The sequence below is a fragment of the Suncus etruscus genome, chromosome 12, assembly GCF_024139225.1.
Source record: "Suncus etruscus isolate mSunEtr1 chromosome 12, mSunEtr1.pri.cur, whole genome shotgun sequence".
NCBI lineage: Eukaryota > Metazoa > Chordata > Mammalia > Eulipotyphla > Soricidae > Suncus > Suncus etruscus.
In genome coordinates this window covers 39624440-39640857 of record NC_064859.1, presented here as the reverse complement: position 1 = coordinate 39640857, position 16418 = coordinate 39624440, and the positions used below count along the sequence as shown (strand labels likewise).

The following is a 16418-nucleotide window of genomic DNA, read 5'->3' as shown; positions in this document are numbered from 1 at the left end:
AACGAAACCAAGCTTGAGGACAGAGTAAGTACAGTGGATAGGTTATCTGCCTTGCATGCATCCAACCCAGGTTTGATTCCTAGCACCCTATATGAACCCCCTGAGCCTGCCAAAGTGACCCCTGAACACACAGCCAACAGTAAGTCCTGAGCACCACTGGATATGGTCCCCTTAAAAAAAGAAAAAGAAATCAAGCTTGGGGATGGAGCAAGAACACAGCGGCAGGGCATTTGTCTTGCATGTAGCCAACCCAGACAGACTGGGTTTGATCCCTGGCATCCCATATGGTCCCCAGAGTCTGCCCGGAGCCATTTCTGAGCACAGTACCAGGAGTAACTTCTGAATGTTGCCAGATAGAGGCTAAAACCAAAACCAAACCAAAACTAAAAAGCTCATAGAGCTTTCTCTTTACTCAAAGGAAGCACATATCTTGTTGCTGTTGTTGTCTTTATTTTGGGCATTACCTGGCGGTGCTCAGGGTTTACTTCTGACTCTGCACTCAGGAATTACTCTTGGCAGGCTCAGGGGACCACATGGGATTCTGAGGATCGAACCTGGGTAGGCCGTATGCAAGAAAATCATCCTATAGGCTATACTATCACCCCAGAATTATATATCTATTTTTTTGTTTTGTCTATTTGTTTGGGGGCTGTATCTGATGTGTTTGGCTATTCCTGGCATGCTATGCAGGAAACATGCAGTGCTGAGAACCTGGGACACCCACATGAAAAGCATACACTTCAACTAGTCCCTGAATATTGACAAATGTGACCCCAAACTCAAAAGTAAACCAAAAAGAGTGATTTGAGACCTCCCTCTTCCTTCTCCCCTGCTCCCCCTTTTCCCCTTCCTCCTCCATCACCACCATCACCACCACTACCACCACCCAGCAGCTCTCAGGGGTTACTCCTGGCTCTGCTCTGTGCTCAGAAATCACTGCTGGCAGGCTTGGGGGAACCATATGGGATATCAGGAATTGAACCCAGGTCAGCAGCACACAAAGCAAACATACTGCCCACTGTGCTATAGCTCCGGCCACAGAAATGATTAAATTCTTTTATAGGAGCTATATAGGTTAGATTTTGGGGCCACATTCAGCAGTGAATATGCTAATTGAGGCTATTCCTGGCTCTGTGGCCTTAGGAGTGACCCTTGTTTGAGTCTGGAGTAACATTATGTGGTGTTTGGGATTCAGACTGGGATTAGAAAATGCAAGGCACAAAAGTACCTCCTGTATTAACTCTCCAGCCTGATTTAAATTCTAACATAATGCCCGATAACTCAAAGGTAGGTACTATACTTATGAACTGAGTCTTAATAGTTTTGCTTATGGGGAAACCAACTGTCTTTGAGCACTGTCTGTAAAATAAGCCTGGGATTGTGATAAAGATTAAATGAGCTACATGTCCTAGGCCCAGAAAAGTGGGTTTTATATCATAAAAAGAATTTCCTTCCTGATACATAAGTAAGTCACACAGTACCTTGAGCATCTTTGGCATGCTGAATAGACTCTATAGTTTGCTTCATCACCCCATCATCTGCAGCTACAACCAATATGACAATGTCTGTGACCTGAGCACCTCTGGCTCTCATAGCTGAAAAAGCAGCATGTCCTGGAGTATCGAGAAAGGTTATCTTTTCCCCAGAAGGTAGAGAGACTGAAAAGAAAAAATCCAAGAACATAAAAAACCTCAAATATACACTTCTTTAATGTGGAGGAATATATGTGATGTTACCAAATATAAGTGAAATTTTCATTTGTAAATTTTATTTTTGGGACCAGACCTGGCAGTGCTCAGGACTTACTTTTTTTTTTTTTTGGGCCACACCCGGCAGTGCTCAGGGGTTACTCCTGGCTGTCTGCTCAGAAATAGCTCCTGGCAGGCACGGGGGACCATATGGGACACCAGGATTCGAACCAACCACCTTTGGTCCTGGATCAGCTGCTTGCAAGGCAAACGCCGCTTTGCTATCTCTCCGGGCCCTCTCAGGACTTACTCCTAATGGGAGCATACCTGAGCACTTTACTCTATGCCCTGGGATCACTCCTAATGGTGCCTCAGGGAACCATATACAGTGTCAGGGATCAAATGCAAGAAGGCTGCAAGAGAAGCAAGTGCCTTACCCACTGTACAATCTCTCTAGCCCCAATAAACTGTTTAAGCATGTTATGAATATAGCTCAATGGTAGACCATTTGCTTTACATTTACGAGGAACTGTTTTCAACCCTAAACATCAAGAAGTTAGTCCCGGGGCTGGAGAGATAGCATGGAGGCAAGGTGTTTGCCTTTCAAGCAGAAGGTCATTGGTTCAAATCCCAGTGTCCCATATGGTCCCCCGAGCCTGCCAGGAGCAATTTCTGAGTGTGGAGCCAGGAGTAACCCCTAAGCAAAACTGGGTGTGATACAAAAACCAAAAAAAAAAAAAAAAGTCCTTTTATTAATGTTAATTAGAACAATATTGAGCATTTCACCATGAAAAGTGACAACCATCACTTAGTGAGCTATTTAGAGGTTTTGTTTCAAGTGATATCTTAAAACCAAAATTCTTCATATTTCTAGGTTACTATTTCCATCAAGTAATACATACATTTATAACCTATATTTTATAAAGTAATATATATTGATATCTATTCAAGAGGATAATTGTATAGTTGTCATCCCTATGTTAACAGAATTTAGTTGTATAATTGATGTGCGCAACAAATGCTCTTTAGGATATAGTTAACAGCTAAGGATCTGAGACCAACAACCTGGATTTAAATGCCAGATTGGTCAGTTAGTAGCTCTCTCTGCCTTTAGCAATCTAAACAAGCATTAGCTTCTAATCTGTAAGTAAGAATACTTACATCCACATCATGGTGTTGTTTGGATAAAAACAATATGCATATCAAGTGCTTGCCATAGTGCTAGACACATAATAGCACACTTATATAATTATCACTAAGACATTTTCATAACATATCAACAACACATTGAAGAATTCTAGACTCATTAGACTGAATTAAGAGTGGGGTAGAATAAAAAAGGTAATATAATCTTACCTTTTGGAACATACAAATAACCTTTCTTAGCCATCAAATCAAAGGCTTAATGGATTTGCCTTCACCTTTATTCTGAATAATTTTGCTAAGGCATCTGTTTTAAGAAACGGTTATATGGTGTTCCCAAGTACACTGTAAGGTCATTTCGGTTCATACCTAAAAAGGCACCAATATGCTGAGTAATGCCACCAGCTTCCATTTCTGCCACTTGAGTTTTTCGAAGTTTGTCAAGTAATGTTGTTTTCCCATGATCAACATGGCCCATAATAGTAACAACCGGGAACCTTGTGGTTAATAAAGCTGGGTCTGCCTGGGGTCTGCAATAATCAGAAAAGTTTCAATTTTTGAATGTTAGAAACACTGATATTTATACAATCTTATACATAGTGAATTGATTTATAGTTGTCTTTGTGAGCTACCATTTATTAACAATAAAACTCAACTTTGGAGGCCAGAGAGATAGCATGGAGGAAGGGCTTTTGCCTTGCATGCACAAGGATGGTGGTTTGAATCCCGGCATCCCATATGGTTCCCTGAGCCTGCCAGGAGTGATTTCTGAGTGTAGAGCCAGGAGTAACCCCTGAGTGCTGCTGGGTGTGACCCCAACCTCCGCCCGAAAAAAAACCCCTCAAATTTGATTAGACATTTTCTATTGCTATGCATATTAATTCATGCCAAAATATATGATGATGACTTATTAATTTTGCTGTCTTCATAAACTGAACTGATTCAAATTAAAAAATTTTTAAATGAACATTCATAAAAACTAAGGGACGTAACTCTTAAAGTTCTATACTAACCATCTTTAAAGTGCTTTGAGAAAAAGTTTAATCTATGCTCACATGTCACTTTAATTGCAAAAAAAAAATTGTTTTTGAAAGCAAATATTCCTCATTAAAAGTGTAAGAGCTCAGAAGAAAAGTTTAATAGGCTGGAGCACAAGCTCTGTATGCAGAAGGCCTGAGTTAAATCACCAGCACTCCAATGCCCTCACCAAGACTGCCAGGAGTAGGCCCTGAATATTCATAAGTACAGTCCAAAAATCAAAAAAAAAATTCTTGGGGCCAGCGAGGTGGTGCTAGAGGTAAGGTGTCTGCATTGCAAGCGCTAGCCAAGGAAGGACCGCGGTTCGATCCTCCGGCGTCCCATATGGTCCCCCAAGCCAGGGGCAATTTCTGAGCACTTAGCCAGGAGTAACCCCTGAGCATCAAACAGGTGTAGCCCGAAAAACCAAAAAAAAAAAAAATCTTAAATACAACTATAGTGTGAGGGCTGGAGATATGGCCAAAGTAGTAGACCACATAACTAGTTGTGCAAGATCCTAAATTTATTCCTGATACCAAATGGTCCCCCAAACACAGCTCAAGTGACCCTGGTCCCCCCCACCCCAAACTATTAGTTTGAGAACCACAGTCCTTATCTGAGCACTGTATCAGAGACGCTGCATTTCAAGAATACTTTGGTAATGTTGAAATATATTTAGAATTAACAGTAAGTCTGAGAAAGAAGCTGGGAATGATTAAATGGCATAAAAACAAACAAACAAAAATAACAAGAAAAAACAAAGACTCTGCCCTGCAAGCATAAAATATTCCATCCCTGGTGCCACCCATATCAATTGAGTACTGTACAGTAATTCAAATGCTGATATTTAGGACCACTGTCCTGCAATAAAAGGTACAATCTAGCATGCTGCAGCCAGATTGTGAACACAATGGCCGAGAAAGCACACGTGTGAGCACCACTGAGAGTGCGACACTGATGATCACGCAGACACTGCAAACTTGGTGTGACCCCTAGCAAACACAAAAACCAAGTGTGTGGGCCTCTAACTAAGTACATGAGACCCTCCCAGTCATTGCAATAATACAACAAAGAAAAACATGATTGAATTTTACCTTCTTACAGCATCTTTATTTTCTCTGACTCTGTCTTGTTTTAATTTGCTCCAAATTAATTTCATCCCTGCCTTCTTGATCACTTCTTTGATCCAAACTTCATCTAAATGTGAATCTGCTTCTAGTGAATCTATGTCAATAGTAGTATTCATTAAAGCTTCATATATGTAATCTGATAGAAATAAAAAAAACATTTAAATTAACATTTAAAAATGTAAGCTTCTTTAACAGAAGTACAAACAATTTATCCAATGCTAAGAGTAACTGAAACTGACCTGTTTCTCTAATGTTAACAAATCAAGCAGAACAGAAATTAATTTTTAAAATAAGATGCAGTTTTAAACAATATAAGTATTTGAATAGTTGCGCATTTTCTGAAACACATAAACGTTTTTTGGCCTGTAACCCCTTTCCACAAAACTGTTAGCTTCCTTCAGCCTCAGAAACGTTTTATCAGTTTACAATATAGACCTTGTTTCATGTTTGTTTTAAAACATTTTATTAATTTTTTGAGTTACAAAGATGTTCATGATTCAGTTTTAGTCATACAATATCCAACACCCTTCACCAGTGCATATTTGCCACAACCAAAGTCCCTGTTTTCCTCTCATCCTCAACCCCTGCCCTCTCTCCTGACTGCCACTATGTCAGACATTTTTTTTGTCTCTCATTCTGCCTTTTTTCCTTTTAGACATGGTAGTTTGCAGTATTGTTACTGAAGGAGTATCATGCATATCACTTTACCTCCTTTAAGCACCCAGTCTTGTCCGTGTAATTGTTTCCAACTATCATCATCATAGTAGTTTCTTCTCTGCCCTAATTATACTCTCCACTATTTGTGGCAAGCTTCCTATCATGGACTGGTCCTTCTGGCCTTCCTTCTTATTATCTTTGGGTATTATTACCATACCATCTTCTTTTATTTCTTTTTTTTTTCTTTTTTAATATCCTACAGATGAGTGGTATCTTTCTACTTTTCTCCCCCTGACTCATTTTGCTCAACATAATATTCTCCATCTTCATCCATGTATAAGCGAATTTCATGACCTGATTTTTCCTAAAAGTAATCCATGGTGTAGGAGTACATTTTGCTCAACATAATATTCTCCATCTTCATCCGTGTATAAGCGAATTTCATGACCTGATTTTTCCTAAAAGTAATCCATGGTGTAGGAGTACTATTGTTACTTAAATTTCCTCCAAAATAAAATTCAAATGACCAAAAGGCACATGAAAAAAATGCTCTACATCATTTATCATCAGGGAAACGCAAATCAAAATGATTGTGAGATATTTCAAACCACAGAGATTGGGGCCGGAGAGATAACATGGAGGTAGGGTGTTTGCCTTGCATGTATAAGAATGGTAGTTCGAATCCTGGCATCACAGGTTCCCTGAGCCTGCCAGGGACAATTTCTGAGAGTAGAGCCAGGAGTAACCCCTGAGTGCTGCCGGGTATGATCCAAAAACAAAAAACAAAAATAAAAAACAAACAAATGAAAAAAAAAACAGAGATTGGCACACATCAAAATGAATAAGAAACAACTCAAGTGCACACCAACGGATGAGTGGATAAAGAAACCATGATAGATCTATACCATGGAATGTTTACAACATCGCTGTTAGGAAAAGTGAAGCCATAAAATTTGCTTTATGAATAGCTATGGAGAGTATTTTCCTAAGTAAAATGAGTTAGAGGGAAAGGGAAAAACGTTTTATTTAATACAGGGGATGAAGCAGTAGTACACTGGGAAATGCACTTGCCTGTCAACCCATATTTGATCCCTAGCAAACTACGTATAGTACCCTGAGCCCTGCTAGGACTTTTTCCTGGCTGAGGGCCAGAGAGATACCGTGGAGGTAAGGCATTTGGCTTGCATGCAGGACTGTGGTTCGAATCCCAGCATCCCATATGGTCTCCCGATCCTGCCAGGAGCGATTTCTGAGCGCTGCTGGGTGTGACCCAAAAACCAAAAACCAAAAAAAAAAAAAAAAAAAAAAACCAAAACAAAACAAAAAAGAAACCATCTGAGATGCCAAGGATTGAACCTGAATTGGGAAATGTAAAGCAAGTGCCCTACATGCTACACTATTTCTCCAGCTCCGAGAAAGGACAAAATTATGCAATTTGCTGCTTTGTGGATGGACCTATCACACCGAGTAAAGTAAGTCGGAAGGAAGAAAGACAGATATAGAATAAATTTTCTCTCATATGTGGGAATAAAAAAAAAATTAAGAAGGGAATGGACTGGGGCCGGAGTGGTGGCGCAAGCAGTAAGGCGTCTCCCTTGCCCATGCTAGCCTAGGACAGACAGTGGTTCGATCCCCCAACATCCCATACAGTCCCCCAAGCCAGGAGCGATTTCTGAGCACATAGCCAAGAGTAACCACTGAGGGTCAACCAAAAAAAAAGGGGAATGACAAATGACTAAAGAACTGAAGCACTGGTACAGACTTGAACTTACTACATGGTGAAGGATTGAGGAGGTGGGGGAACAGACTAGAGAGTGTGGTGTCGGTCTTTGTACATATGAAAACCTATCATTAATAGTATGATAATGATGCTTAAAATCTTTTTTACTCCTATTTTTAATTTTGTTTTTTGGGTCACATCCAGGGGTGCTCAGGAGTTGCTCCTATCTCTACACTCAGGACAATTCTCCTGGTGGTGCTTAGGGGACCATATGGGATGCTGGGGATCGAATATGAGTTGGCCACATGCAAGGCAAGTGTCCTTCCATTGTTTTATCACTCCAGGCCCTTAAATTTTTTTAAATTAAATTTATTTGGGGGCAAAAGTAATAATACAGTGGATAGGGCACTTGCCTTGCACACTGCCAAAGCAGCATCACATATAGTGCCCTGACCACTACAAGGAATAATTCTTAAGAGCCACTAGCATTGTAACCCTAAAGCATTACACACACACAAAAAAAAAAAATGAGTGAAAAAATAATTCCAAAACATTCTGGGGTAGAAGAAAGATGTTGGTAACAGGAGTACCACTGAACATTGCCAGGTATGGTTTTTTCATGCATATAGTTATGAGTTCAATCCTGGAGCCATCTGAAATGTCAAGTATAATACTAGTCATGCTGTTATTTATGATCCCCCAGTCCCAGATGAAGGCGTGTAATTTCTGGTGCATCATAACCAAGTGTATTTATAATACACTAATTAGGGTACATGGCACCTTTGTGGGAACCACAACTAAAAGTCTGTGAGCAGTACAAGTGTGTAACCACTGGCAATTGCTACAACCAAAGTGGGCACAAATATTACACTAGGGTATGCAACCTGCAGCTAGTACTTCACTGGTTATGTATAGTACCTGTCATCAAAACATGAAAGCAATAACTGAAAACATAGTGGGAAAATAAACAAAAAAGAACATTAACTTTAAAAAATATGCTGGACTTTCTACAAAATTTCTGTAAAAGAAACATTGGTTTCATAAATTATTTACTTTATATTATAAAGATATTTTATTATAATAAATTTATATTATATAGTTATATTAGTATATTAGTAGTTACTATACTATATTATCTATATTAGTTTATTAGTTTTGGGCCTATACCTAGTCTTCCTCAGGGGTTACTCCTGGCTCTGCACTCGTGAGTTACTTTTGGTGGTGCTTGGCAGATCATCTGGAATACTGGGGAGTAAACTCGGGTCAGCCAAGTGCAAGGCAATTACTCTACCCACTGTATGATTTCTCTAGCCCTGTATTTCCTTTTCTGAAAAGCAAAATCTTTGAAAACTAAACTAGTTTATTACCTAATGTAAAATCACTAAAATGGCAATCTTTTTTGTAGGAATGGGGCCTTTGGGCAATAAGTAGCCCAAATGTGTGCTCAGAGGTTGCTTCGGGTGGTGTTCAGGGAACCAAGTGGAGCCTCATGTATGGGAAAATATACTCAATCCTTTGAGCTATCTTTCTTGCCATATATTTTAAAAAATGTCTTTATTTTTCCTTATGCCTGGAATTCAATTCAGAGTATCATATGTGAGAGGGAAATGCTCTACCACTAGCTACATCCCCCCACCGACCATAGTTTTTTAATCTTGCCTGTTTAATTTTCCCTTTTAAATGTCTTCTACTCATTACAAATAAAATGTAAAGAATTTCATATTTTCATACTCCTACTTACAAAATTATGTGGCTCAGGGGGCTAGAACAACAGTACAATGTAGGGCATTTGCCTGGCATGTGTCAGTTGAACCTGAGATCAACGCCCGGCATCTCATATGGTCCCCTGTGCACCAGCAGGAATAAGTACTATGTATAGAGCCAGAAGTAATCCCTAAGCACTGCCAGGTGTGGCCCAAAAAGAAAAAAGATTATGTGATTCACCTATGTCTTTTTCCATTGCCTTGGCCAGCTCCTCAATGGTCATTCCAATCCATACCTCCACCACCTTTTTAGATTTTGTTGAAGATAAATGAGGTTTTCGTGATCTTTCTTCCTATAAAAATTTCAAAAGAAAAAACCAATTACAAACATGGTTTCTATTACTACCAACTAACATTTTTTGTTTTGTTTGTTTGATTCTGGGCCACACCCAGTGGTACTCAGGGTTTACTCCTGGCTTTTTGTCTAAAGATCACTCTTGGATTTTGTTAATGATTGAGCCCGGATTAGACCAGTGCAAGGCAAATGCCCTACCCACTGTACTATCTTTCCAGCTTCCAACTAATATTCTTGTAAATAGTTAAACCTTAGACTAAAATGTGAAGTTTTGCATCCTTAATTCACTGCTTTTTTTTTTTTTTTTTTGGTTTTTTCGGGCTAGACCCATTTGATGCTCAGAGGTTATTCCTGGCTACGCGCTCAGAAATTGCCCCTGGCTTGGGGGGACCATATGGGACGCCGGGGGATCGAACCACGGTCCTTCCTTGGCTAGCGCTTGCAAGGCAGACACCTTACCTCTAGCGCCACCTCGCCGGCCACAATTCACTGCTTTTGATAAAGATTCTGAGGCCAGAGATATTGCTCAAAGGTTTGAAGTTCAAGGCTTGTATTCTGGAGCTGAGTTTGGTTTCTCAGCACCATTAGAAGCAATCATCATGCGCTGCTATTTGAATATAATCTGAATACTGCTGGGTGTGGCCCCCAAAACAATATGAAAACAAAATAGACATGTCCTATAAATGAAAAATTACTCAAAATAAATATATACTCATGACTCAGACCAAATAATAGAGGTAAAGTAATTCTACCTTTTTTGTTACTAGAAGCCTACATTGAGATAGAGGAACTCTTATAAATGTGTTTGTATGCCAAGGGGAGGCATATAGCCAAGCTGTCCACACTGGATAAGGAGATGAAAACACATGTCTCTGTTGTGCCAATGTTCTTTGACTCAAGCCATGCAGCTGCCTACAAACAACGTGAAGTCGCAGCAAGTTTTCCAACTTCAGTAACTTCTGATTCATATTTCTCCTAGGAAAATAAGTAATTTAAAATAATATTTTGAGTAATATTGAAACCAAGTTAGCAGGTATTTGTTTAATCTACTATATGCAAAGAGCTATAATAGTAACAATAAATAAAACTGATCTTTATAAACCATGAATAAAAGCAGATATTTATTGCTTATCTACTATATGCACTAGCTATAATAGTGAAAATGAATAAAACTGGTTTCTTCCCTGAGAGTTTAGAGAAACTGGATTTTATATTAATTACAGTCTACATACTATGATAGTTGATGTTCGTACTATGAGAAACAAAATACAGTAATAAACATAAAATACTTTTTCCACTTTTGAAACACAATATTCTGTTCTTTTTTTTTTTTTTTTGGGCCACACCCAGCGGTGCTCAGGGATTACTCCTGGTTGTCTGCTCAGAAATAGCTCCTGGCAGGCACAGGGGACCATATGTGACACCGGGATTCGAACCAACCACCTTTGGTCCTGGATCGGCTGCTTGCAAGGCAAACGTCGCTGTGCTATCTCTCCGGGCCCCAATATTCAGTTCTTAACCAAATCAGAACTACTTGATTTTTTTTTGTTTTGTTTTTTTTGTTTTTTTGTTTTTGTTTTTTGGGCCACACCCGTTTGATGCTCAGGGGTTACTCCTGGCTATGCGCTCAGAAATTGCCCCTGGCTTGGGGGGACCATATGGGACGCCGGGGGATCGAACCGCTGTTCGTCCTATGCTAGCGCTTGCAAGGCAGACACCTTACCTCTAGCGCCACCTTCCCGGCCCCAGAACTACTTGATATTTTTAAAATGAAAATGATTCATCACTTCTTTGCAAAATACCTCCCAGTGGTGTTTCCTATTACCACCAGTTTAATTCATAACTTCAAAATATGCTGTGTATAAGAACTCAGTTCAGCTCTCTGCTAACCTCTCAACCTCTTATCTACCTCCCAAGTTTTGTTTATTTTGACCCATTTGTAATCTCCTGAACCTTGCCATCTTATTTTCTAACTTTTGCATATGTTCCATTTACTGAAATTGTTTTAGAATACTCAATAACTTTCCCTCTTCCACATACATGACTAAATGATTTAGAGTAGGAAGAAAACCAATACATATAATAATGTACTTTTTATATTCTTTTTGGAATGAAACAAGTTTGTTTAAAGACAACAGCGCTAAACAGCAGAGTCAGAATTCAGTGTAATTTTTTCCTTCTACAGTCTTCTATTTCCTTTGCATTTCAGTTTTTTTTTTTTTTTGCCACACCCAGTGACGGTCAGGGGTTACTCCTGGCTATGCGCTCAGAAATTGCTCCTGGCTTGGGGGACCTTATGGGACGCCGGGGGATCGAACCAAGATCTGTCCTAGGTTAGCATGTGCAAGGCAAATGTCCTACCACTTGCGCCACAGTTCTGGCCCCTACATTTCAGTTTTCAAAGGAAGCAACTAAAATAAAAAGTACTCTTTCTCAGAGTACCATATTCTAGACATTGTGCTTGATGTTTGTGATTCGTAGATTAACCAGTCCAAGTCAGAGTTCAGTGTCTACAAAATATCCCAGGGTAGATTTTCAGGCACATTAGCAATTCGAGACTAAGATATTGAAGTTTTTATTTAGATATTTTTCTCTGAACCAAGACATGAAGACTATTTCAGAAAGCAGAAGGAAAACTCCTTTAAAAATTATATTGGGGGGAAGGGTATAACAGGTAGATATAAGGCCGACCTGGATTTTATTCCCAGCACCACCTATGGTCCCCTGAGCATCATCAAGGATGATTCCTGAGAACAGAGGCAGAAGTTAAACCCTAAGCATAGTACCAAAACCAAAAGAAAAAACATTTTTACTGAATCTAAAACCCTATTGGCACAATAAGAAATTATAGGAGTGGAAAGAATGGCCTTCCTGAACTGGAGGTTGATCAAATCACATCTCTACAATGAGAAAGCTGTTAGAAATATACAATGGGCATAACAACGTTCAAACTGTCCAGAAGCTTACTTGTTATTTCACGCCTTCTCATTTTACAGTAAAAAAAAGAATCGAGTGCCGTGAGGTCAAAAAAACTTCTCCCATGTCATACTGACAGGTGAAGGGCAGGTTTCTATTGCTTGGGGTTTCTCTCAGTTCGGTATTCTTTCTCAGCAAAATATCCTTGTCACGGAATCTGAAAAAAAAAAAAAAAAAAAGGAGGCTGTAAAAGCTAGTTACACTGGTGGAAATGTCCAAATCAGTAAAAATTGGAAACTCTGGAACTTATCTGAATAGTAAAAATAGAAATCACTGCAGGTCTAAGCCTTGCACACAGGGAAGGCTCCTTGTGCAATGCTGCAGAGCAGGAGAGCAGGCGGTGGACTGGGCAGAGGGAAGGAAGAGGAACAGTGGGTCGTGGCTGCGGTGAGTTATGGTGGAAAAGCTTCCGAATGCATCATGTTGCTGGCTTGTGCCACTGACACTTAAAAGATGCTACCCGGCTTTCCCGGTTTGGGGACCCCACTCACTTAGCTGCTACTTATGGCCGGGACTTGAAGATCCGGGAACCCAGAAGAGCTCATCCTCCATCCGGACCAGAAGATCCGCCTTTAGGCGAGTCCGTCCCTCAAAAAAGCTCCCCAGCGAGCTTCCGGTTTCGCCGGAAGCGTGTCTTCACGGACCGGAAGTTGGAATTCCAACCTCAGGGCTGAGTATGTGTCAAGTGTGTGTGGACAGTATATATAAGCAGACATATGTCTTAGGTGTCATAGATGTCCAATAATTCCCCTGAGGGGAAGGGAGCTTAATTTCCCTTCACTTAAGGTGAACTTAGAGATTTGTTTCTAAGGATCAAAATACGAAAAGGGGAAAAGAGCAACTTTCTCGGGGCCGGAGCTACAGCAAGGCGGGTGGCGGGAGGGCTTGTTGGTTCCTTCCCAGCCCATCGGGCCTCCAGCCTTGGGGTGTTCTGTCTCCCCTACCTGCCCCCGCAGTCGATACTAAAGAATTAGGGCGTCTTTATAAGGGTACAATGGTTGATAAATCACTTAATTTTTTTTTGGTTTTTGGGTCACAACCAGCGGCGCTCAGGGGCTACTCCTGGCTCTGTGCTGAGAAATCACTCGTGGCAGACTAGGAGGAAGCATATGGGATGCCGGGATTTGAACCACCGTTGGTCCTGATTTGGCTGTTTGCAAGGCAAACGCCCCACCGCTGTGCTCTCTCTCCGGTCCCAAATAACTTCATTTGAATTGTGCTCTTCAACATCCGTGTTAAGTTGCGTCTCCTGGGGTTCCCCCTTTCTACTCTCCAGGATCACTCACCGTGGTATACTGAGGCCCATATGGCATGCCAAGGACCCAAACCGAGCCAGCCGCAAGCGATTGCAAGCGCCCTAACCAGGGTCCTCTCACTCTGGACCCCGGGCTAGTTTAACAAGACAAACCCAGCTACAACTGGGAAAGGCATTTGGCCTCTGCAGCCAGGAACAGTAGCGTTTTGGGGCTCTTCCTCGGCTTCCGGCCCCGCCCAGCCCTCCGCCCGCTCCTTTGCCGGCGTCCCCGCGGCCGAATGGCGAGCTCGGAGCTGCGAGCCGCGCTGGAGCAGCGGCTCAGCGCCCTGGCCATCCCCACCGAGGTGGTGGAGCACCCCGAGGTGAGCGCTCCCGCCCGGGCACTCGGGCCGAACGGGTGGGCTCTGTTGCAAGTGAGGCCAAGGTTTGAGCTTGCTCAGGAAGTTCGCAGCTCAGACCACGAAAGGATCCAAAGTCTTGGATGGATGGGATGGTGAGGACGCATGCTCTCCTTTCGTGACGATTTCATCAGGAGAGCTTATGCAACATTGAGAACTTTTTCAGCTCAAGTTCAGAGAAGTAAATCGTCCACGTAGTGGCTAAAAATGTACCAGGCTTCATGCATTTACAGCGGGACATCCAGTTTCCTAAGTTTATATTTTCACATGAGTCATGTAGTTATGTGAAGATTGAACTGCAACGTAAACGGAATTCCGTGTACTATGTGTTACAGAAACATATGTATGGACAATGATATGTGTATGTATGATGATGTCAGACATAAATAGGTCTTTCTGGGGCCCGAGAGATACCACAGCAGGTAGGGATTTTGTCTTGCACACCACCGATCCAGGTTCAAACACCCTCAACCCCTCCCCCCCAGGCTGCCAGGAGTAATTTCTGAGTGCAGAGCCCGGTGTTGCACAGGAGAAAAAAGAAAAAAAAGAAAAAAAAAAGGATCTTTATAACCTTTACAAATTTTAACATCTGAATCCTTTCGTTTTTTGAACTCATTAACATATAGTCACTTTTTGCTAACACATAGAAATATGGTATTTGGGGGGCCGGGCGGTGGCGCTGGAGGTAAGGTGCCTGCCTTGCCTGCGCTAGCCTAGGACGGACCGCGGTTCGATCCCCCGGCTCCCATATGGTCCCCCAAGAAGCCAGGAGCAACTTCTGAGCGCATAGCCAGGAGTAACCCCTGAGCGTCACAGGGTGTGGCCCAAAAACCAAAAAAAAAAAAAAAAAAAAGAAATATGGTATTTGGCATGAAAGCCTGCTTGATGTCCCAAGGAATAACTGAGATGGGAAGTGTTTATCTCTTGGTAATTGACTGTAGGTGGGGTTTATTACAGTGAAATCTAAGATGCTGATTGCCCTTAAACTTATCATTTTTTTTTTTTTTTTTTTTTAGTTTTTGTGTCACCCAGCGGCGCTCAAGGGTTATTCCTGGCTCTGCGCTCAGAAATCACTCCTGGTAGGCTGGGGGACCATATGGTATTCAAACCAGGATCCATCCTCGGTTGGTTGCGTGCAAGGCAAACGCCCTACCACTGTGTATCTCTCCGGCCCCAAACCTCACCTCCTTTAACCCAGCAACAATGATAGCACTGTAAGTGTGCAATGCATACATATTTACTCTTGTTTTGGGGCCACACCCAGTGGTGCTCGAGGGTTACTCCTGGCTCTGGGCTCAGAAATTACTCCTGATAGGCTTAGGAGACCATATGGGATGCTGAGGATCAACCCAGGTCTGTCTCAGGTCAGCAGCATTCAAAGCAAATGCCCTATCGCTGTGCATATTTACCATATTTACTCTTAAATTGTCATGTTTTACAGGTTTTTACAGTTGAAGAAATGATGCCTCATATCCAACATTTGAAAGGAGCACATAGTAAGAACTTATTTCTTAAAGACAAAAAGAAAAAAAGCTATTGGTTGGTGACAGTTCTTCATGATAGACAAATTAATTTAAATGATCTTGCCAAACAGTTAGGTGTTGGGAGTGGAAATCTGCGATTTGCTGATGAATTAGCCATGCTTGAAAAACTTCAAGTTCGCCAAGGCTGTGTCACACCCTTGGCACTCTTCTGTGACCATGGAGATGTGAAATTTGTTCTGGATTCTGCTTTCATGGAAGGAGGATATGAGAAGGTTTATTTTCATCCAATGACTAATGATGCAACTATGGGTTTGAGCCCCGAAGACTTTCTCACATTTGTTAAGGATACAGGACATGATCCAATAATAATAAAGTTTGATTAAGAACACCTAATTTAGGGTTCAGGAGATGGTTTAGTGGTCAGAGCACATGACTTGCATGCACATGGACTTGAATTTGATCTGTGACATGTATATTGGTTTTCAATGCTCCCACCCACTCAGTCTTGGAGATTCTCCCCACCCAACACCCAAACCTAACCCTAATACCCAGATCTTCTGAGTACACTTGGAGATACCTCCAATAAATAAACAGCTAACTTAACAAATGTTTAGAATAAATTTATTTCTGAATGTTGTTCTTTCTGTTTATAATTTACAAATAGCATTTAAAAGGATTAAGAATACTTAGCACCTAGGATTGATGACTACCAAAATCATCTTAGGAGAAATGTGATCTTAAATTCAAAAGTTTGCACATTTTTCAATACTGGGGGTAGAACCCAGAGCATCCAATATGTTAGATACATGCTCTCCAATTGACCCACATCCCCACCCCAACGATCTTTTTAAAAATGAAGATAGTAACTCTAGTCAGTTCAAACACATTGCAT

The 16418-nt window shown here is 41.2% G+C and overlaps 2 protein-coding genes across 2 annotated transcripts in view; one reads left to right on the top strand and one right to left on the bottom strand.

The window, feature by feature from the left end:
• MTIF2 (mitochondrial translational initiation factor 2) overlaps positions 1-12958 on the bottom strand; it is a 29298-nt gene extending 16340 nt beyond the window's left edge. Inside the window, exons 1-7 of the mRNA XM_049784778.1 lie at positions 12881-12958; positions 12381-12546; positions 10166-10388; positions 9300-9411; positions 4943-5114; positions 3201-3361; positions 1482-1658 (exon numbers count right to left, since the gene is read on the bottom strand). Coding sequence (XP_049640735.1) covers positions 1482-1658; positions 3201-3361; positions 4943-5114; positions 9300-9411; positions 10166-10381 — 838 coding nt within the window. The 5' untranslated portion in view covers positions 10382-10388; positions 12381-12546; positions 12881-12958. The remainder of the gene's footprint in view (positions 1-1481; positions 1659-3200; positions 3362-4942; positions 5115-9299; positions 9412-10165; positions 10389-12380; positions 12547-12880) is intronic.
• Positions 12959-13858: 900 nt separating this feature from the next.
• On the top strand, positions 13859-15909 carry LOC126024390 (prolyl-tRNA synthetase associated domain-containing protein 1). Its single transcript, XM_049784799.1, has 2 exons — positions 13859-14006; positions 15484-15909. The coding sequence occupies exons 1-2, from the start codon at positions 13923-13925 to the stop codon at positions 15907-15909; spliced, it is 510 nt and encodes a 169-aa protein (XP_049640756.1). The 5' UTR covers positions 13859-13922.
• Positions 15910-16418: the final 509 nt, after the last annotated feature.